This window comes from Danio rerio, chromosome 12 (genome assembly GCF_052040795.2).
Source record: "Danio rerio strain M-AB ecotype USA chromosome 12, GRCz13ab, whole genome shotgun sequence".
In the NCBI taxonomy this organism is placed as follows: domain Eukaryota; kingdom Metazoa; phylum Chordata; class Actinopteri; order Cypriniformes; family Danionidae; genus Danio; species Danio rerio.
The window spans coordinates 51,810,407-51,832,500 of NC_141032.1; the positions used below are offsets into that span (position 1 = coordinate 51,810,407).

At 36.3% G+C, this 22,094-nt stretch overlaps 1 protein-coding gene across 23 annotated transcripts in view; it reads left to right on the forward strand.

Moving 5' to 3' along the window:
• Positions 1-22,094, forward strand: part of kcnma1b (potassium large conductance calcium-activated channel, subfamily M, alpha member 1b) — a 101,128-nt gene that overhangs the window by 47,723 nt on the left and 31,311 nt on the right. For 8 of the 23 annotated variants that reach the window (XM_087277141.1, XM_087277134.1, XM_087277139.1 and 5 more), the window contains exons 5-14: positions 1,083-1,176; positions 2,247-2,358; positions 11,070-11,145; positions 12,854-12,929; positions 13,929-14,099; positions 18,096-18,187; positions 21,100-21,210; positions 21,316-21,421; positions 21,617-21,699; positions 21,780-21,849. In XM_087277141.1, the coding sequence (XP_087133267.1) occupies positions 1,083-1,176; positions 2,247-2,358; positions 11,070-11,145; positions 12,854-12,929; positions 13,929-14,099; positions 18,096-18,187; positions 21,100-21,210; positions 21,316-21,421; positions 21,617-21,699; positions 21,780-21,849 (991 nt within the window). Of the gene's footprint in view, positions 1-1,082; positions 1,177-2,246; positions 2,359-10,676; positions 10,990-11,069; positions 11,146-12,853; positions 12,930-13,928; positions 14,100-17,937; positions 18,188-20,526; positions 20,609-20,709; positions 21,211-21,315; positions 21,422-21,616; positions 21,700-21,779; positions 21,850-22,094 lie in introns of those variants that run through there. The other 15 variants (XM_087277140.1, XM_087277133.1, XM_087277137.1 and 12 more) reach the window with 7 other exon arrangements.

A 22,094-nucleotide genomic window follows, 5' to 3' on the forward strand; every position in this document is an offset into this window, starting at 1 on the left:
TTCATAACATTTTGATTTAGTGACTAATTCATATGAATTCGTGCGATCTAATTTGTTAAATTTAGTCTGATTTGCTCATCCCCCAATGACGGTTGGGTTTAGGGGTGGGGTTGGCTGCCACGCCTTCTTTTTAAAATGTTACAATTTCGTACGACTGAACTGTACGTATGAATTTGTACGAATTAGCCACTAAACTGGCAAAACGTAAAAACACGTTAAAAAAACGTATGTTTCCTCATGAGATCAGGCTGGTTATATATACATTTATATATTGTAAATGACGTTAAGGTCTAATAATACAATAAAGGTCATGATTGTTGTAATATTTCCTATTACAGTATATTTTTATTTTGCAGAAAATAAAATGTCCTTATATTGTGACTGTATAATATTATAATACTAATATTTAGAGCAACGTACGGTTATTAACCTCTTTTCCAGAACAAACCACTGTTATACAATGACTTGCCTAATTACCCTAACTTTACCCTAACTAAGCTGAACACTAGTGTCTTGGAGAATATCTAGACTAATATTATGTGCTGTCATCATGGAGAAGAGAAATAAATCAGTTATTAGAGGTCAGTTATTATAACTGATATGATTAAATGTATCTCCCCTATAGAATATATCTTTATTATCATTATCACAAGTACAATGAGTGCGTGTGTATGTATGAATGTGTGCAATTGTGTGTGTGTGTGTGTGTGTGTGTGTGTGTATATATATATATATCAGCTATTTTATATGATAATATTGTTCCTGTTCTCACTGTGTTATTGATGTTTGTTTGAGAACTGCTCGATGTGATAAATCTTTTACATGTAGAATTAGTTTTGTTTTTTTGCAGACAATAAAAAAGGAAATTAGCTCAATGTCTGTCTTATAATAGCCTCATGATATCACTGCTTTAATAATTGACAGCATGTTCTGCTTCAGTATTTTCCCAGTTATAGCTGCATCATGATAATGATACATGTTGAAATATGTTCATATGAAATCTAAAGCTTATGAATGAGTCCAGAACAAATAAAGCATTGGATCATTATGATTAATGTCTTTCATCGATGCTGTTTTTACAGTCCCATTGAATCCTGTGAGCATTTCGACAAGAACTTCACCCTGCAGATCGACATGGCCTTCAACGTCTTCTTCTTGCTGTATTTTGGACTGCGTGTAAGTTCATTTCACACACAGATGCAGGGTCATTCCTTCATTTATACAGTGCTCCTTCACCATCCTTATTTAGCTCTTTTAATTTTGGCATGCACTTTTAATGACATAAATATGCTTTTTATTTTTATTTTCTTTATTCATTTGAACTTTTTCTTTATTTGATTTTACATTTAACTTATATTTTTACTTAATTTTTAAATTAAATTTTATAAACACTTTAGTGTAGGCAGTAAAGTGAATATGAGAACTTTGTGGTTTTTAGCAGTTACCAAAACTTGTCTTTTTAGCTTGAATTTAATTAAATTCAATTTATATTTTCTGTTTATTGATGTTTTTTTTTCTTTGGTAGGTTCTTTCATCCCATAAAAATGCATACGTTTTTGATAAATATTTATTTTTTCCTTATTTATTTATTTATTTGTTTGTTTGTTTGTTTATTAATTAATTTATTCACTTTTTTGTTTGTTTATTAATTTATTAACTTACTTGTTTGTTTATTTGCATATTTATTTGTTTGTTTATTCATTAATTTATACACTTATTTGTTTGTTTATTAATTTACTTGTTTATTTCCTTAAATGATTTGTTTGTTTATTAACTTATTAACTTGTTAATTTAATTGCTTATTTATTTATTTATTTATTTATTTATTTATTTATTTATTTATTTATTTATTAACTTGTTTATTTCCTTTTTTTATTTGTTTATTTTTTAATTTACTTGTTTGTTTATTAAATAATTTGTACACGTATTTGTTTGTTTATTCATTTATCGATTTACCTTATTTTTTGTTTGGGTTTTAATTTATTTAATTAAATTATTTGTTTGTTTCCTTATTTATTTGTTTGTTTATTAATTAATTAATTTACTTATTTGTGGTTTTTAATGTATTAATTTGCTTGTTTGTTTTCTTATTTATTTGTTTATTAAGTAATTAATTTGTTTATTTTCATATTTATTTATATATTTTCAGTAATTGTAGAACTTCAGCGATTAAATAAGCAGTATTGATGTTCCTGAGCTTTAAAGTTTCAAGTCATTTTTCTCGTGTGTTTTTGTTTGTTCGTCAGTTTATAGCAGCCAATGATAAGCTGTGGTTCTGGCTGGAGGTAAACTCAGTGGTGGATTTCTTCACGGTTCCGCCGGTCTTTGTGTCTGTTTACCTGAACCGGAGCTGGCTGGGTAAAAACACCAACAATACTGACACTTTCCCTTTAATACCTCTGTGTGTGTGTGTGTGTGTGTGTGTGTGTGTGTGTGTGTGTCTAAAGCAGAGCTGACAGGGTAAAACATCAACATTTTTGACACTTTGCCTTTAATACCTGATTATTTGTGCAGATTATTGACTGAAGGGTGTTAGAAATGTAAAACCCCTGAGCTGATATTAGACTACGCCTGCAGCACCACCTGCTGGATTTTGTGTGTGTGTGTTTGTATGTATGCTTGTGTTTTGTATGTGTGTGTGTGTGTGTTTATTTGAGTGTGTGCATGCATGCGTTCATATGCACATATTTATGCATATGTTTGTGTGTGTTCGCATATGTATATGAACATGCGTGTGTGTGTGTGTGTGTATCTGTATTTGTGTGTGCATGCGTGTAGGTCTGTGTTTATGTATGTGTGTGTTTGTGTGTGTGCATGTGTGTGTTTGTGTGCATGCGTGTCTGTATGTGTCTTTGTGTGTGCATATGTGTATGAGCATGCATGTGTTTGTATGTGTGCATGCGTGTGTGTTTGTATGCATGCATATATGTGTGTTTGTCTGCATATTTGTATAAGCGTGCGTGCGTGCGTGCGTGCGTGCGTGCGTGCGTGCGTGTGTGTGTGTGTGTGTGTGTGTGTGTGTGTGTGTGTGTGCGTGTGTGTGCAGAAGTAATTCCTCTAGATCAGATGATGGTGCAGTCAGTGGTTTTGCTGGTTTCTGCTTGCTGGAATTATGGAGACGTTTATAAAAATGATCCTGCTATTATTTCAAGAGTGTTTAGCTTGTGATGATGTCATCATTAGATTAGAATGCATGATGGGAATAATTCAGCTTTATTAAATCTGCATTTGCTGATGCTTTTTTCTTCGTTTCTTTGAGTCAGAATGGTTCCGCGTCCCAATGCAACCTAAACAGTGTTCTAATATAACATTAGTGTACAAAGATCATAGTGTATTAAAATAAATGAAGTGACCTATTATTCCAAGCTAATGATTTTCAGTACAAATGTGAAGTGCAGATCTATTATTATTACCCATAATACACTGTGTATTTGGATGTGGATTAGAACTACAAAAAAAAGTTGTAAACAAACTCCACACATGATGGCTGTATAAAAGCTACAGTAGGGTTACACTGCAGAAAACTACATTCTTGCTCAGAGTTTTTGTCTCATTTCTAGTCCAAATATCTCAAAATTGTTAAACCAAGAAGCATTTTCAAGACTTGCACAAAATATCTGAAAATAATTCAGAAATGATGAGTCAAAATAAAGAGAGTTTCTCTTTAAAACAAGCAGAATAATCTGCCAATGGGGGAAGAGAAATATTGACATGTCAAAAAGGAAGACTAGATTATTTTTCTTCTCCCGTTTGCAGATTATTTTTTGCTTGTTTAAAGAAAAGCTCACTTCATTTCGGCATATTCATTCTAAAACAAGACAATGTTGTTTGCTTGTGTGTTAAATGCTTTTTGATTTATTAGTTTTTAGATATTTGGACTAGAAATATATGGAAGGTAAATCCTGCCAATTTTGAATAAATCAGATCAACATTGAAGATAAAATGAAACCCAGATTAACAATTTCATTATAAAACACTATTCGCTAAATATCTGCCAAAGTTGAAGATGAAATCAAATGATTTAATTTTCATTTTCACTGTGACAACCTATCGTCCCTGTCAAATCCATCATTAAAATGAAGCTGTCGATTTAACATTTCATTTCCTGCGTTTCCACGTCAAGACTGCCAATATTACAATGAAAAGCCAAACTCAAGAATAAAGTGAAAACACAAAGCTTGTCATTAATGTTCTCGCTATTATAGTGACACAATTCAAATTGAAATGTACATTTACGTTTTCCTTTTATTGACACTTTTATTTCAGTTTTCACTTTCGATTTTATTTTCAACGTCAACCTGAATGAAAGCCTATGCTAATCAGTGTGAGGGGCGTATTTTACTTACTTAAAAAAAAATAAAAAGTGTGTTTTTGCAGTTTAAGAGAGTAAATAAGCAATGTGCAAACTCATCTGTTACACACACTCAAAAATGATTTGCTTTCTCTTCACGGAGAGTGCTTTTAGAAAGAGCACATGTATGCGAACGTGTGTGTGTGTGTGTGTGTGTGTGTGTGTGTGTGTGTGTGTGTGTGTGTGTGTGTGTGTGTGTGTGTGTGTGTGCTCAGAGCTGAACTCAGCCTCAATATGTGATGATTGAACCATATTTTGGTGATTGATTCACTGGATTTACGGGATTATTTGTGGCTTTTCACATGAATGACTGTAATATCTGGAGTTGATAATTGTTTGTTAATCAGCCGAAAGCCATTGTCTAGATGAGCTTGTGTTTGAGCTTTGTCTTTGTGTGTGAGGTGGAATTTACTGTGCACTCCTGTTTGTCTCTTGGTGAGGGACTGATTCACGTCCTTCATCTTTGAATCTCTGGGATAAAGCATTGTGTGCACATATATATTATATAATTGTAGTGTGATTTGAGAGTTTTGATGTCAGAATGTTTGTTGGGCTGGATGTTGGTGAAGTGCTGCCCCCTGCAGGTGATGCCACACACTGCGCACATATCCAGATAGTACGTGTCTGTCACTACATCTGTCAAACTGGATTTTATTTATTCAGTTTTGCTGTTGTTCTTAAATAAATGTGGTCTTGCTCTGCTTTATATTCCTGAACTGCATCATCCGTACACACACAAAGCTGTTCTAAGCTTCAGGTGCTTGTGAATGTGCCCAAAATGAAGCATGTAATCTCAGAAAACACTGAGCAGCTCCTCTTATTGTCCAGTTTGTCAAACAGAGCTCTTCACTGTCTCTATTTTAATCCAATCTTAAAAGCCATCTTTTCTCTTCAATCTTTGACACGGGTGGATTATTGTCATGTTTTATAAAGCAGTTTTAATCGTGTCTTATCCTCTGTTTGACTTCTAGTCTTGTGTATAGCACTTTGGGTGTTATAAAGTGCTCTATAAGTAATGCTTGAGTGGAGTTGAGAGTCTGGCTGTGTCTGAAATTACCCCTCACACCCTTAATAGTGCATTATTAGAGGAAGTAGCTGTTTGTGGTGTTGTCTGAAATCCTAGTGGACGTTCTGAAGTGCACTCAAACCATGTACAGCAACGACGAGTTCTCAAGTCATGTATTGGTAAATGAACGTCTGCATGCATGACAGTAATCAAAACACTTTCAGAATCAAAATGTCCACGACTCTTCAGTGCGGTCAGTTTGACTCCTCTCATTCACTCCTCCTGTAAGTAAGGGGACTGTATCAGTGCTCTATTGAGTGTATAGGGTGTGATTGGGCAGTAGAGCGGGTCAGAGCTCAGCTTATGTTCCTGATGTCCATCACTGCTGTTTTCCAGGACTGTAATCCTCCTATAGGAACAGCAGGTCACGGGGTCACCTCATCCAGCTTTACTCTGATTATTATTATCATTCAGCTTTCATTCAGTTAATGGCCTTTGTTGCTGAATCTGTGCGTGTGCGTGTGTGCGTGTGTGCGTGTGTGTCCACTAGAGTTTGATTCTGCGGTTTACCGCATGTTTTAAATGGGTCAAAGTAATCAAACCTCTCCTGCTGATAATGAAACAGTCAGGCCACGTCTACACTAATGTGGATAAATCTGATCAGTCTTCAGTTCTCTCCATCATCCACACTAAAGCGCCTGTAAGTGATGTACCGCACAGCACACAGACGTCAGACACTTCTACCTGCTCATACTGCAGCCACCGTCTATATACATGTAGAGAATCATCATTATTATGTCAGCTGTTATGTTAGTTGTTTCCAAAGCAGTCCACACCATTATGGGATAGTACAGCAATCATCAGATGCGCACTTCAGAGTCTCGCTGAAAGTAGTTGGTCATGCGGGTTCTTCTCGCATACTGTTTTCCCAATACTATGAGTTCAGACATACTGCTTGGCTCACGTGCTGTTTTTAATGTTCTATATTCACTGCGTATGAGTGGGTGCAGCCATTTAAATCTTTTTGGCTCGAGACTTCCGCTCTCATTCACTTCCATTCACTTTTAGATGCTAAAAACTGCTTGTTTAGCTGCTTGATGATGCAAACTGATATTTTCTTATTATTTTATTTTATTTTGTCTGTATAGTCATGCAAACACATGTTTGTAGAGCAAGTAGTTTGACCGTTTTCTGCCGTTTATTATTCCTAGACATTTCTCCCATAGGCGACTGAATCTGAAGTTCTAAAACAATCGCAAAAACAAGCTCATTTCTGCATTGAAGAACAAAGTCAATAATAGGGAAGTGTAAAGTTACCTAGCAACTGCAGAACCGCATTCCAAATGCTGATAACGATTGTTACATTGTCTCTGTGAGTTCTGCAGCTGCTGGCAACAGATACAATGTAACAGATTTAATGGCTGTGAGAATGCTGTTCTGCGGTTGCCAGGTAACCATTCTAAAAAGTGTAACATTGTATCGTGCTCATGAAAGTCAGTAAAGATCCTTTGAAGTGCTTTGAAAAGTGTTTTTATTTGATGTTAGATGTAATCTCAACTGAAACATGAAGAGAGGGTGGGGCATACAGTAGCTCCTCCTCTTAAAACAGCCAATAGAGTTTTGCTTTCTCACAGCTCTGCCAGTGAGAGTGGTTGAGCTCAAGCACATCAAATAAAAGCAAACAAGAAGAAGGGGGCGGGGCATGGCAAATCCTAGAGAGCAGTTGATTGGTCAGAAGATTTGAACCTGAAGTATGACGTGACAACTAAAATTATTGATCAATTTAGGCAGAAGATCAATATTGTAGAAATGACACAATGTTTGTCTTAATCCCAACAGGGAAACCAGCAGCCGTCAAGAATGCATGATTATCTGCTGTCATGGCTTTGCAATCAGTAAATGTGATTATAATGGAAGAGCACCAACATTAAATTGTGAATTACATTATGAGATCTCTGAACTATGTTGATCTCTGCTCGGTCCACTTTAGATGTTGAAAATTCAACCCTACAGTTTAACAAAGTGACTTTTAATGACATTTTAGTCATTTAAAATAATATTATAATGTTAAAGTAATAATATCTAGAGAAATAAGTCTGTAAAATAAGAGAAAATGTGCTGCAGTTCATTACAAGGTTTCTGTGTCGTCATACACAACACCAACCCAGCACTGCAGACTATTACAGATGTGCAGAAAACACACTTATTACAACTTTTCAAGAGTTGCCAGAGGAAGGCTAAAAAGCTGTAATCAAATAATAAAATCAAAACAAAATCACACAACACTGATTTACCCATGCTTTTACAGTGCACCACATGTTGAGTTTGTGAAAAATGTCTGAGCATTCTCCCAAAATCAAAATAAGATTTTTCACTATTTGCTGAAGCTGAAAGTTGTAGCCAGGTGAAGACTGACAATCCCCCCAGAGTGGATGAAATCAAGCCAACAGCACACAACAGCGGGTTAAGAAGAGCTAAGATAAGAAGCATTGAGCGGCAGCAGTAGATGTTAAAGAGCAGATGATGTCCAGCAGAGCTCCGCACGCGTCCCAGGGCGATTCCTAAAGGAGCTTATGCTGTAATATCCTGATGAAAAGCTCTCTCTACATCACTGCATCATCCCGTTGTTTTCTCCCGGTGGGCTTCAGTGCATGTCCACCAGCTCTGCCTCCTCTGAGAGCACTTCTCCTGGATTCTTCATCATCATATACAGTACGGCAGCAGTGTAAATCATGATCTCCACCAAGATGCTGGTGTACCGGAGCCCAGACGGCGCCACACACACCCAGAGCCTCCAGAACACGCACAGACGCAAGAAATCGTGCGGAGAGCTTTTCCACAAGGGTTACCGGGTGAAAATGCTGCACGCGCCGGTGTGTGAGAAACAGGAGACTGACAACACACTCTCATCCTGTTTCTACAGCATCTCCTACTGGGGTAAGAGCTGAAACACACTGACGGACAGCAGTCTGAGAGGTGGATGATGATTATTTGACTTTTTGTGGACACCAGAAACCAAGCTAAGCAAAGTAGCAGCACACTCCTTTACAAGTTAGAAGTCAAAAGTAGACATTTCTGATATGTTAAATTATTTTAAACCACTGTAATGTCAATGAAAGTCACGTTGTTAAACTGTAGCGTTGAATTTTCAAAATCAAAAGTGGACAGAGCCGACATCAACATCCCATAATGCAGTTCACAACCGGATATAAACCCAAAACACACTTAATACAGAAACTGTTCATTAACAGAGATCATTGACAGTGCAGTAGACAGGAGATCAGTAATGCATTGAAATGAGTAGAGATGAAGCATAAATTATTATCATTGATATTTCAAATATCTCCCGAGTGCTGTGTATCTTGCTGTCGCTGGTTTAAGTCTCGGCTGGGTCAGTTGGTGTTTCTGTGTGGAGTTTGCATGTTCTCCCGGTGTTGGTGTGGGTTTCCTCCGGGTGCTCCGGTTTCCCCCACAGTCCAAACACATGCGCTATAGGGAAACTGACCAACTTAACTGGCCATAGTGTATGAGTGTGTGTAAATGAGTGTGTATGCAGCTGGAAGAGCATCCGCTGAATAAAACATATGCTGGAATAGTTGGTGGTTCATTCCACTGTGGCAATCCCTGATAAATATTGGACTAAACCAAAGGAAAATGAATGCATTAATTAGTTATTGACATAACTTTGCCTTCATCTGTAACCAAATTACATATTTTATTATTATGATATACACATGTCAAAAGCAGCTGTCATCACACTTTGTATATTAATCGTACTGTATATCCTTCATCTAATACAGTATATTGAATGCTGGTGAATGCCTTGAATAATCTCCAATGATCAGTGAATGTTTATATTATTGTGTGGTGTGGGATCTGCAGCAGCAGTGCTGGGTTGCTCTGCATGTTTTGCTCATGTGTGTTAATCAAAGATTATCAGCTTATCTGCTGGAAGACTCAGTTTAAACCTCGTAATGCATCCATAATCTTACATTCTTACCCAAAGACTCATCATTTTTATGTCTGTTATAACTTGTGAATGTGGAAATAATCATTTATTTTACATTTATTATATTTAGTCTTGTTTTCTTTTATAAATGTGAAATTTAATTCCAATCAAAATCTATAATTTATGTGTCATATAAACAGTCAATACACATAGGACATGCAGAGAAATGCTTTTATGATAGCCCGTGACCTTTCAAAAATTCAAATATCATCCATAAGAATAAAAATTTTGGAATATAGTAAGAACTTAAAAGATAGAACATTTAAAAAAAATAAATGTTTTAACTATAGAAAATAAGATTAAATACATTTAGACTTGGGCGGTATGGTGGCTCAGTTGTGTCGCTCTGTGTCCTCACAGCCAGAAGGTCGGTGATTTGAGTCTCGGCTGGGTCAGTTGGTGTTTCTGTGTGGAGTTTGCATGTTCTCCCCGTGTTGGTGTGGGTTTCCTCCGGGTGCTCCGGTTTCCCCCACAGTCCAAACACATGCGCTATAGGGGAACTGATCAACTACACTGGTCGTAGTTTATGAGTGTGTGTGTGAGAATGAGTGTGTATGGGTGTTTCCCAGTACTCGGTTGCAGCTGGAAGAGCATACACTGTGTAAAACATATACAGTGGAACATGGAAATACTGAAAAACATGGAATACTGTAGATGACGGTTCATTTGGCTGTGGTGACCCCTGATAAATAAGGGAATGAATGAATTATTTTAAATGTTTAAAAAAGTGAACATTCAGGCTCAAAGGTTTTATAAAAAATAAAAAGTGTTTTTGAATATCTGCTAAGTTTTATTTGTTTATTTGTTTATGCATTTATTTGAATTCTTAAGCATCTCAAAATAGACTGAATTGATTATTATATTTGACCTATGACTCAATCAATGGTTTCAGTCATTCGTAATCAGTAATCATCTAGAAATGAGTAAAACTGAACCGTGAGCATTTGTAAAGGAAAAGCATCACACTGTGTATGTTTGAAGGCTAAGTGCATTAGATAAATGTGAGGCATTATTTTGGGCATCATGCTTTATTAATGTTTATTACTCGCTTCTGATTGCTCAGTCATTCCAAGGTGTGTTGTTTCCCAGATAACAACCGCTAAATAACTCATTCAGGAACTGGGAATCACCATCAGCCAAAATAAATGACTAAACTGCCAAATAGTACCATCTCGAGATCCAAAATACATAATCCAGCCACTGGAAAACTCTAGCCCCTCCCCTTCCCCAACAGCCCAGCCCCTTCATCAATATCCACGCCCCTTTTGCCAATCTGATGTGCATCAGTGCATCATCTGAGTGTTTAAACTGCACTTTAATAAAAGCATACTGTATTTCAGTGTGAATGCATACTTGCACTATTTAAATTCCTACAGTAGTGTAGAAGTGTGCGTTTTGGGATGCAGCATCTTTCTCAGTGTTTGTTCCTGAATACAGGTCTGAGATCAGCTTTTGCGTCATGAACCGTGAGGCAGATGTTGTCTGTCAGAACACACACACTAATAAACTGCATCCAGATGTGTTCTGCGAGCTCTCTAACTAGCACTGATTTCTGTGTTTGTCTGTGCTCGACTGCTGTTGATTAGATGAAGTCTGTGTTAAACATGGATGATCGTTTTAAAGGTACGCTCTAGACTTGAGCTGTGCTGTGACTTTATGATCAATATTGACTGTTTTTACTGTTCCTCTGCTCTTTTATTCAGGACTGAGGTTCTTAAGAGCCTTGAGGCTGATCCAGTTTTCAGAAATATTGCAGTTTTTAAATATCTTAAAAACAAGGTAAGAGTCCCTTTACAGTCTTCTTGATCATTAATTCTGTGTACATCTTATATTGTCTAAAGGTTTCCAGCTCACTGTACGTCTGTTTAATATATTGTGCTTCAGTTTTCTGTGGAATATTTGCTTTATTTAAAATGAATTCCTGAATTGCTTCTCTAATTTTTGTGATGTCATTACAGAATGAAAAGTGTCATTTCAGAGACTGCCTAAATTAAACAAATTATTATGTATTATCTCTCTAATTTAGGCTGTTTTAGTTATATTTTATATTATATTATATTGTTCACTTATTATATTGATATATTGTTGTTTTGTTATTTATATAATAATATATTTTATATTGCATTATTTAGTGTTATATTATTTTATTTTTTAATTTTATTAGTATTTTCTTTTCTTTTACTCTTTCTTTTACTTCTTTTTCCTTTTCCTTTATCTTTGTTTTACCTTCTTTTACCCTTTTTACCTTTTCTTTTGTCTTTTTCATCTGCTTTTTCTTTTTTCCTTTTCCTGTCTTTTTTCATTTGCTTTTTGTTGTCTTTTCTTTTTTTCTTTTCTTTTCTTTTCTTTTTTTCTTTTCTTTTCTTTTCTTTTTTTCTTTTCTTTTCTTTATTTTTCCTTTCTTTTCCTTTCCCTTTTCTTTTCCCTCTCCTTTTCCTGTCCCTTTCATTGTCTGTTCTTTTTTCTTTCTTTTCCATTTTTCTTTTTGTTGACTTCTTTTTTTTCCTTACTTTATCTTTTCCATTTCTCCATTTTTTTCTTTTTCTTGTCTTTCATTTGTTTCTGTTCACTGATGATTTCCCTGTATTTCCCTCTTACCTTTTTCCTGACTCATACCCATGGAGTGTTTATATAAAACTATATATATGTAGTATCTAGTATGTGTATTATTTTAGTTCTGCATTTGATTTAGATCTCTGTGTTGTGTTTCTATTGCTTTATTTCCTCATGTTCTGTCTTTGACATTGCGATGGTAAATCTCTGGTCTCCTCCAGCTTAGCGCTAAAGCTTTAGTGCAGCTGTCCAGGAAAGCTGATTGTGCATCAGAATGAATAATAATCTGACTGCAGAGGTGAAATCTGACCGATACTCACTGCCAAAACTAGCAGAATTCAGTTCTGCAGTAAATTACCCTGTATTAGACCTCAGTTTTTGGAAAAGGTTTATCACACTGTTCAAAACCCAGAGCTCAGCAGAAATGAGGACACCCCACTTTTTGAGGACACCCCACCTTTAAACAGATTTCAATCAAAATAGAACATATATTTTAATGCATTTAAACAAATGAGTTTTATTAAACAGTTATATGCATTAAAATAAGAGTTTGCTTACTGATCAGCTTTAGGAATAAAAAGATCATACATTTAAACTCAAGCTAGTTAGTGAAAAAATTAATAAATAATTAAAAAATAAATAAAAATTACGAAATAAAAAATGGCAAGAAAATTTGATATTTTTATGTTTCTCTTGATTTTTCCTGTTTATTAATGTTATATTTAATATTTTCCTTCAATATATTACTCATTTTTGTACAGTGATCCTCCTTTTTTTAGTTTAGTTTTGTCTTTAGGGCTGATTAATCTGATGTATGAATTACTGTAAAGCCTCCTGTATTAATATTAGAGAGATCTGTGAGGACTGAACTCATTTATGTTCATCACTGTATGCAGTTGTTATGAGTGAGTATTTCTGAAATGTGTTGTTTCAGCAACTCCATCAAGTTGGTGAATTTGTGCTCCATCTTTATAAGCACATGGCTGACGGCGGCTGGATTCATTCATTTGGTGAGGCAATTCTGGCTATTATTTTTATAAGTTATACTTTTATTTGGAACAATTTAAGTTAATTATTTCTTTATATGTATATATATATATATACTACCAGACAGAAGTCTTGTGTTGGATCTCGGCTGTGAGAGCAGCAGATAGTATCTGGTCTTCTAGTTGATGATGTGTGAAAGTGTCAGAAGGTGGATTTCTCTGCTGGATCATCTGCTGATCTGCATCAATCATCACCAATACTGCAGAAGACCTACTGGAACCAGCATGGACCAAGACTCTCACAGAAATCAGTCAAGTTTGGTGAAGGAGACATCATGGTTTGGGGTTCATTCAGTATGGGGGTGTGTGAGAGATCTGCAACATCAACAGCCTGAGTTATCAAGACATCTGTGCTGCCCGTTACATTACAAACCACAGGAGAGGGACAATTCTCCAGCAGGATAGCGCTCCTGCTCATACTTCAGCCTCCACATCAAAGCTCCTGAAGGTCAAGCTGCTCCAGGATTGGCCAGCCCAGTCACCAGACATCAACATTATTGAGCTGATGAAGGAGGAAGTGTTGAAGATGAACACAAAGACTCTTGATGAACTCTGGGATCCTGCTGAAGCTTTCTTCTTCATTCCAGATGACTTTATTAATCAGTGATGTGAGTCATGTCAGAGATGTATGGATGCAGTCCTCCAAGCTCATGATGGAGTCAGACACAATCTTCATTCTGTCTCCACTGCAGCAGGACTTTATATTCTATACTGGACATTATTTCTGTTCAGTGATGACACTTTAGTCTGAGCAGAGTCAGAGCGCACTGTCCTCATCAAATCAGTCAACATCAAGACATAATCAGATTTATTGAGCTCAAATCAGCAAAATCTAGAGGCCTTCACCTTTCATAGAGACACTTCTGACACCAAATCAGCAGCTAGAAGAACAGTTAGTATCTGTGCTCCTCAATCTTGGACTTCTGTCAGGTAGTGTAAATCTGCTGCTGCTGTTGTTTTCAGGTGGAGAACTCTGGAGATCCTTGGGAGAACTTCCAGAATTCGCAGCCTCTGTCGTACTGGGAGTGTGTGTATTTACTGATGGTGACCATGTCCACAGTGGGCTATGGAGATGTGTGTGCGAAAACAACCCTTGGCCGCCTCTTCATGGTCTTCTTCATTCTGGGAGGACTGGTAAAAACACTCATCAAATACAGAACGCCCAGAATAACCCCTGACCCATGATCAACACCACAGCTGGACACAAACACACCACTGCCTTTACTCTCCTCTGTGTGTGTGTGTGTGTGTGTGTGTGTGTCTGTGTGTGTGTGTGTGTCTGTGTGTGTGTGTGTGTGTGTGTGTATGTGTGTGCGTGCCTGCGTGCATGCGTGCGTGCGTGCGTGCGTGCGTGCCTGCGTGCGTGCGTGCGTGCCTGTGTGCGTGCGTGCGTGCGTGCCTGCGTGCGTGCGTGCCTGCGTGCGTGCGTGCCTGCGTGCGTGCCTACGTGCGTGCGTGCTTGCATGTGTGCATGCGTGTGTGTGTGCCTGTGAGACAGAAAGAATGTGTGTGTGTGTGTGTGTGTGTGTGTGTGTGTGTGTGTGTGTGTGTGTGAGAGAGTGTGAGTGTGAGTGTTTTCTTGTCCTGCAGTGTGTGTGTTTGGTCCAGCAGCTCTTCTGGAGTGTTCCTCCTGCTGTATTTGTTGAGTTATTGTGATGAGGGGAACCATCATTAGCGAGTACAAAGTGATTCTGTTTGCAGACTGCGGTTTACTGTAGTAGAGCTGACCCAGTTTACCCCACACTCACACTCCAACAAACTGCATGAAGACTGAGATGAGAAACACCATCAGCGGAGACACACACACACACACACACACACACACACACTGAAGAAATGCACATTTAATTATTTAAATCTAAAAGAAACTTTGTGATGAAAATGTGTAATATCTACTTTTGGTTAAAATATTTTGATATATTGATATAAATTGATATAGATATAAATATACTATTAATAATGAAAACATCATATATTAATAGATATAAAGAATAATAATAATAATAATAATATAATAGATATAAATATAATTCATTCATTCAGTTTCCTTTGGCTTAGTCTCTTTATTCATCTCGGGTTGCCACAGCAGAATGAACCACCAACTATTCCAGCATATGTTTTACACTGCGGATGCCCTTCCAGCTGCATCCCAGTACTGGGAAACACCCATACACACTTATTCACACACACACACTCACACACTCACACACACACACACTCACACACACACATTCATACACTACGGCCAGTTTAGTTGATCAGTTCCCCTATAGCGCATGTGTTTGGACTGTGGAGGAAACCCACGCCAACACGGGGAGAACATGCAAACTCCACACAGAAACACCAACTGACCCAGCCAGGACTTGAGCCAGCACCCTTCTTGCTGTGAGGCCACAGTGCAACACCACCGAGCCACCATGAGGCAATGTAATATTATGTAATATAATATAATAATATCTATAATAATAATAATAATAATAATATATGATGCATGATAATAATAATAAAAATAAGAATAGTAATAATAGAATAGATATTAACAGATTTTGTTGCTGATTGTCCTGGAGTGTTTGCGATCTGCAGTCGCTAGTAAGATGCAGCTATATATTATATATTACATATTATATATACATATTATACTATTTATTATGACTATTTGATCACTTTATTAATGTGTTGTGCAGTGTGTGTGTTTTCCTCAGCCGGTGGTGTTCTCATCAGTCCAGCATGAGTTTGTTTGGAATAAACATGGCTCTCGAGGATTCCTCCTCCTCCTCCTCCTTCTCCTTCATCACTGTTTTCCCTCTTCAAACAGCAGATCGACTCTCATCTGTGGCTTCTCTTTCTTCAGCATCAGTATCCCGTCAAACAGGGATATTTATCAAACAGAATGCTTTTACTTTCAACCCAAAACCTCCAGAAATCCCTCTCAATTGTGGACAGTGCATGTTTACAAGCATTCTGACTCTCACTCCGCTCTTAAAGTCACAGTTCACTATTTAAGCACACTTAAGGGGACACGCCAGGCAGAAATGAGAGACCGCTCGTCTTTTATTCGTCCTCATTCTGCTTTCTTCTGTGCCACGCAAAAGTACATTTTAGAGGCTGTGTTCCATACAGCAGAGGTAAACTAACAGTCTAGAGGACTTTTTTTGTACAAGTATATGAATACATACATTTAATATAGATGAACACATTTACTTAAGCAAAATTTAATCTAAAAACTAAGTTAAAACTGCATTATCTCTAGAAAAAGCTAAATTAATATATACAAAATACTTTTAAAAGCCATTTTAAGGTCAAAATTATTAGCCCCTTTAAGCAGTATTTTTTCCGATAGTCTATACAGAACAAATCATCAATATACACAATGACTTTCCCAATTACCCTAACCTGCCTAGTTAACTTAATTAACTCAGTTAAGCCTTTAAATGTCACTTTAAGCTGTATAAAAGAGTCTTGAAGAATATCTAGTCTAATATTACAGTATGTGCTGTCATCATGACAAAGAGAAAATAAATCAGTTATTAGAGATGAGTTATTAACACTGTTGTGTTTATAAATGTGTTGGAACAAAATCACTTTGTTAAACAGAAATTGGGGGAAAAATAAATGGGGGCTAATAATTCTGACAATAATAAAATGACAATAGGAATAAGCATATATGGTAATATACACATGCTAAATAATATGAAGTACAGTAAACAGTATAATTATATCTCTGATTAATAATGATAAATCAGTGTTTGTCTAAAATTGATTTAAAAGAGCCTCTTATTTCCGTTATAGCGTCCTTTAGTCTTACAAATGTTTTGTACATACCTACAATACAAATGCAAATTCTAAAATAGAAATTAATGACATAAACATAACAAACAGCCCATAACAGACAACCAATATGATCAAAAATACTATAATAGTTATAGTAAATACTGTAGTGTTTTTGAACCATACTGTAGTAAATTACTTGAGCTAATCTGTTGTGGTAATACTATAGTTACTATGACAACACAACAACTATAGTAATTGATTTGTTTTTGTAATTAAACAGTTCCTATGGCAACATGTACTATAGTAATTGATTTGTTGTAGACGTTCTACAGTTGCTATGGCAACACAACAACTATAGTAATTGATCTTTTGTGGTGATTCCACAGTTGCTATGATAACACAACTATAGTAATTGATTTGTAGTAATTCTACAGTTGCTATTGCAACACAACAACTATAATAATTGATTTGTTGTTGTAATTAAACAGTTGCTATGGCAACAGGAACTATAGTAATTGATTTGTTGTGGTGATTCCACAGTTGCTATGGTAACACAACAACTACAGTAATTGATTTGTTGTAGTAATTATACAGTTGCTATGGCAACAGGAACTATAGTAATTGATTTGTTGTGGTGATTCCACAGTTGCTATGGTAACACAACAACTACAGTAATTGATTTGTTGTAGTAATTATACAGTTGCTATGGCAACAGGAACTATAGTAATTGATTTGTTGTGGTGATTCCACAGTTGCTATGGTAACACAACAACTACAGTTATTGATTTGTTGTAGTAATTATACAGTTGCTATGGCAACATAACAACTATAATAATTGATTTGTTGTTGTAATTAAACAGTTGCTATGGTAACACACATGGCGACTATAGTCATTTAAACAGAATCTGAGGTATATTATACTACAATACTCCACAGTTTACAGTAAAAGCTTAATTTGACTAATATATACAGTATTATACACCGGTTCAAGAACACTAGGATTTACTAAAACATTACTATACTGTTTATTTCTACATTTAAAACTTTTCTGTATTATTTTCGAGGTCGTCGTTTGTAAAAGAGCTTTCTGCACAGAAGAGAGCAGTGTCCTGCAGTGTCCCTTTAAGGCTGCTCTTTCTGAATGAGACGGTCTCCAGCATTGGCTCTTCTGTTGTCCTGTGTCTCCTGTCTCCTCCTCCAGGCCATGTTTGCCAGCTACGTTCCTGAAATCATAGAGTTAATAGGAAACCGCAAGAAATATGGTGGTTCCTATAGTGCAGTAAATGGGAGAAAGTAAGTACTGGCTGAGCGCAGTCTGCCGTCTGCATGCCCGTCTCTCTCTCTGTCTCATGCATGTAGGCAATGTTTGCTCGCTACGTGCCTGAAATCGCTGCTCTCATCCTTAATCGGAAGAAATACGGAGGGAGTTATAACTCGACCCGAGGACGGAAGTAAGTCATGGACCCTCTAATGATCAACAGGTTCTTATTCTCACAGCAACTTCCTGTGATATCAGAGGGAGCTCCTATATTTGAAGGAGGATTATACTGTAGTGCACTTTACTTTTTACTATAGTAAAATAATGTACACTATAGTTGCAGAAAACTACAGTATTATTGGCTCATTTGTTTATATTACTATAGCTGTTGTGTAACCATAGCAACTGTAAAATCACCACGACAGATCAATTATTGTAATTGTTACCATAGCAACTGTAGAATTACTACAACAAATCAATCATTATAGTATTTGTTACCATAGCAACTAAGAATAATATTACAGATCAGTTATTGTGGTTGTTGTGTTACCATAGCAACTAAAGAATTACTTTAACAGATGAATTATTGTAGCTGTTGTGTTACCGTAGCAACTGAATTACTATTACTTTAACAGATCCATTACTGTAGCTGTTGCTACAATGCCAACTATTGAATTACTATATCAAATCAATCATTGTAGTTATTATGTTACCATAGCAACTATAAAATCACCACAACAAATCAATTACTGTAATTGTTGTTACCATAGCAACTATAGAACTGCTACAACAAAATAATTACTGTAGTGGTTTTGTTTTCATAGCAACTGCAGAATCACCACAACAGATCAATTACTCTAGCTGATGTGTTACCATAGCAACTGTAGGTTTATGAGGGTCTGGGGTCCAGAATGGCACACATCATCATCCCATTGCTTGTGGCGTTGTGTGTGTGTCGCTCACCGCTTGCTGATCTGTGCTACTTGTGACACTTTTGGGCTTTTCCACATGTGCTGTACGTGTCGTGATGTACCGTCATGATTGGTGTCCACAAATACACAACTGGAGCTTTGATTTGGACATTCCAAATTGTTATAATTTGTCATCATATTTTACTGATGTTTTTGATTATGCAGATGATGTAATGCAAACAGGCAGACAGAGGAAAAAAGTAAAGGGACAAACAATAAATAGACTGTTCAATAGACCAGATCAAAGCAGGCCTATAGTCGAGCGCAGATTAAAATATTACAAAAGTTATTATATTCTAGCCTGCATAAATATAAACAGCACCGCCTCCATGCCTTCTTCATCTCGAGGTGCTTTTTCAGTTTATTCATGACAATTTGCTTTTGTATAATGTTATTATTATTAGCAGTATTACTTATTATATGCATATTTATATTTGCATTATTAAAAACGAGCGTAGATTTGCCCACCTGTCAGGTTTTAGACCATATGGGGCACAGCATGTGTGTTTGGATATGACTTAGTTTTTTAATCACACTTCATTATTACAGTTCATTTGCTGGAGATTAGAACTGAATTCAGAAATAGTTTGGACATCTTTGTGCTTAACAAATGAAATTAATTATGTAGGCTAATGAATGTCTGTGTACAACACGTTTCCCTATCCATGAGAGTGAAATTGAAAGTAAATAATGAGGAGGCTCATCTCTCATTCTCGCGCCGCAGATGCTCTGTTTAACTGTTTTCTCGCTAGTAAAGCCTTCAGTTTTTACACTTACAAAGTCGCCATGTAAATAGCAAATGTGCCATGGCGCGGCACCACTGGCTCTTAAAGGGAATGGGAGACGAGACTCTGATTGGTTTATTCTCAAAACACACCTATAACTCATTAAGAGAATAAACTCAACCCTGTTAGACCATGTGCCGCGGTGCAGAGCGGATTTTTCCATCCTTAAAAATATCAAAAGTGGACTCAGACACAGCCTTAATGCTTTTGTGCCCTGCGCTTTGGACTTTGTGCCTAGATCGTCAAAATAGAGCCCACACACATGCATCTTAATGGATGAATAATAATTGATGAATAATAAAAGCTATTAATAATTATAATGAATAGTATGAATAGAAGTGGTATATATCTTTTATTAAATATCTTTTTAGTTGCATTTTTATCATAATTATAAGCGGTTTTAAGCCATTTTACAAGGTGTCACAAATAGCATAAGTAGCTTGTAAAGTAGCTCGCCCTGTACTGAAAATATTTAAAACATACATTCACATTTAGTTATCGCTGATCATTTGGATAGAGTACTTCTTCTTAATCTGGCTTGTTGAATGATTTAGATGCTTTGGGCTGTACAGTTTTGTTTTGTGGTTTTGTTTTGTTTAGTCTGTATTTATTACTTACCACCTTAATTTTTTTTAATAGTTTATATAAAAATACTGTAATTATTTTGAACCCTACTATAGTAAATTGTATTATACTGTACAATTTACAGTATTAACAACTCTTTTATATCACAATATAGCAATTACAAGTTGTTTTGTTACTATAGCAACTATAGAATCACCACAACATATAAATTACAAGTTGTTTTGTTACCATGGGAACTTTAAATACCCCACAACAGATCAATTACAAGTTGTTGTGTTACCATAGCAACTGTAGAATCACTACAACAGATCAATTACAAGTTGTTTTGTTACCATAGCAACTATAGAATCACCACAACAGATCAATTACTGTAGTTGTTGTTACCATAGCAACTATGGAAACATCTCAACAGATCAATTACTGTAGTTATTACCATAGCAACTGTAGAATCACCACAATAGATTAATTACAAGTTGTTGTGTTACCATGGCAACAGTAGACTTTGCTATAGCATGGTTCAAAACACTGCCATGTTTATCATAAATGACTATAGTTTTTAATGTGGGTTTATACTCATGTACTTATAGCTCCTGAGAATACACTATAAAATACAATCAAATCAAATTTGACAGGAATTCTATTACTCTTGCATTTAACTGTATATTAATAATTAAATAATCCAAATTAATCTGGTTTGTGATATTAAAGCTGATGTATGAAGTTAATATTGTGTTAAAGTGTGTGTGCTGCTAACCGTTCCTCAGGCATATCGTGGTGTGTGGACACATCACACTGGAGAGCGTCTCCAACTTCCTCAAAGACTTCCTACACAAGGACAGGGATGATGTCAATGTAGAAATAGTTTTTCTCCATAAGTGAGTATGATGATGATGATGATGATGATGGTGGTGGTGGTGTGTGTGTTCTGTGTGGTCTCTGTCTGCTTCTATCTAACACTGCTCTGCTCTCGTTATTTCCAGTATTTCCCCTAATCTTGAGCTGGAAGCCTTATTCAAGAGACATTTCACCCAGGTGGAGTTTTACCAGGGCTCTGTGCTCAATCCTCACGATCTCGCTCGAGTCAAGGTGATGCTTTTATTGTCAGCAGCAGCAGAAAAACTGTGTTGGGGAATGTAACGTGTTGCAATATTGAGTTACTCCCTGAAAAACTAATGGGAACACTACTTGAAGCGGTGTTCATAAGACTGTCATAAAGCCTTCATAAACATCTCTCTTTTTAATCAATACAATCCCTTAACAGTCTTCACTGAATTTGTCCAGATTGAATCAGCCGATGCCTGTCTGATCTTGGCCAATAAATACTGCGCAGATCCTGATGCAGAGGACGCATCCAATATCATGAGGTGTCAGCTGATTGCATTATTATACTTCAGACCATTTGTGATTATAATCCTGATTGTAATGTAGATTTGTGTTCTTGTAGGGTGATATCCATTAAAAACTATCATCCGAAGATACGCATCATTACACAGATGCTGCAGTACCACAATAAGGTGAGAGCTTCTGTCCTTATTAAAGAGATCAAGCTCATTGCTGAAATGCAGAAGTAAAAATACCCGCATATGTTAATCAATTATAAACTATGGGGAAATGCATTAGCTTCATGAAATATAGAGCAAGTTATGAGGTGGGGGAGCAGATTAATGGAAATAAATGTAAATGCTATATAGAGTGTACTGGGAGTACATGTGTATTATACAGTGACTATATAGTGACTATACAGTGCATTGTACAATTT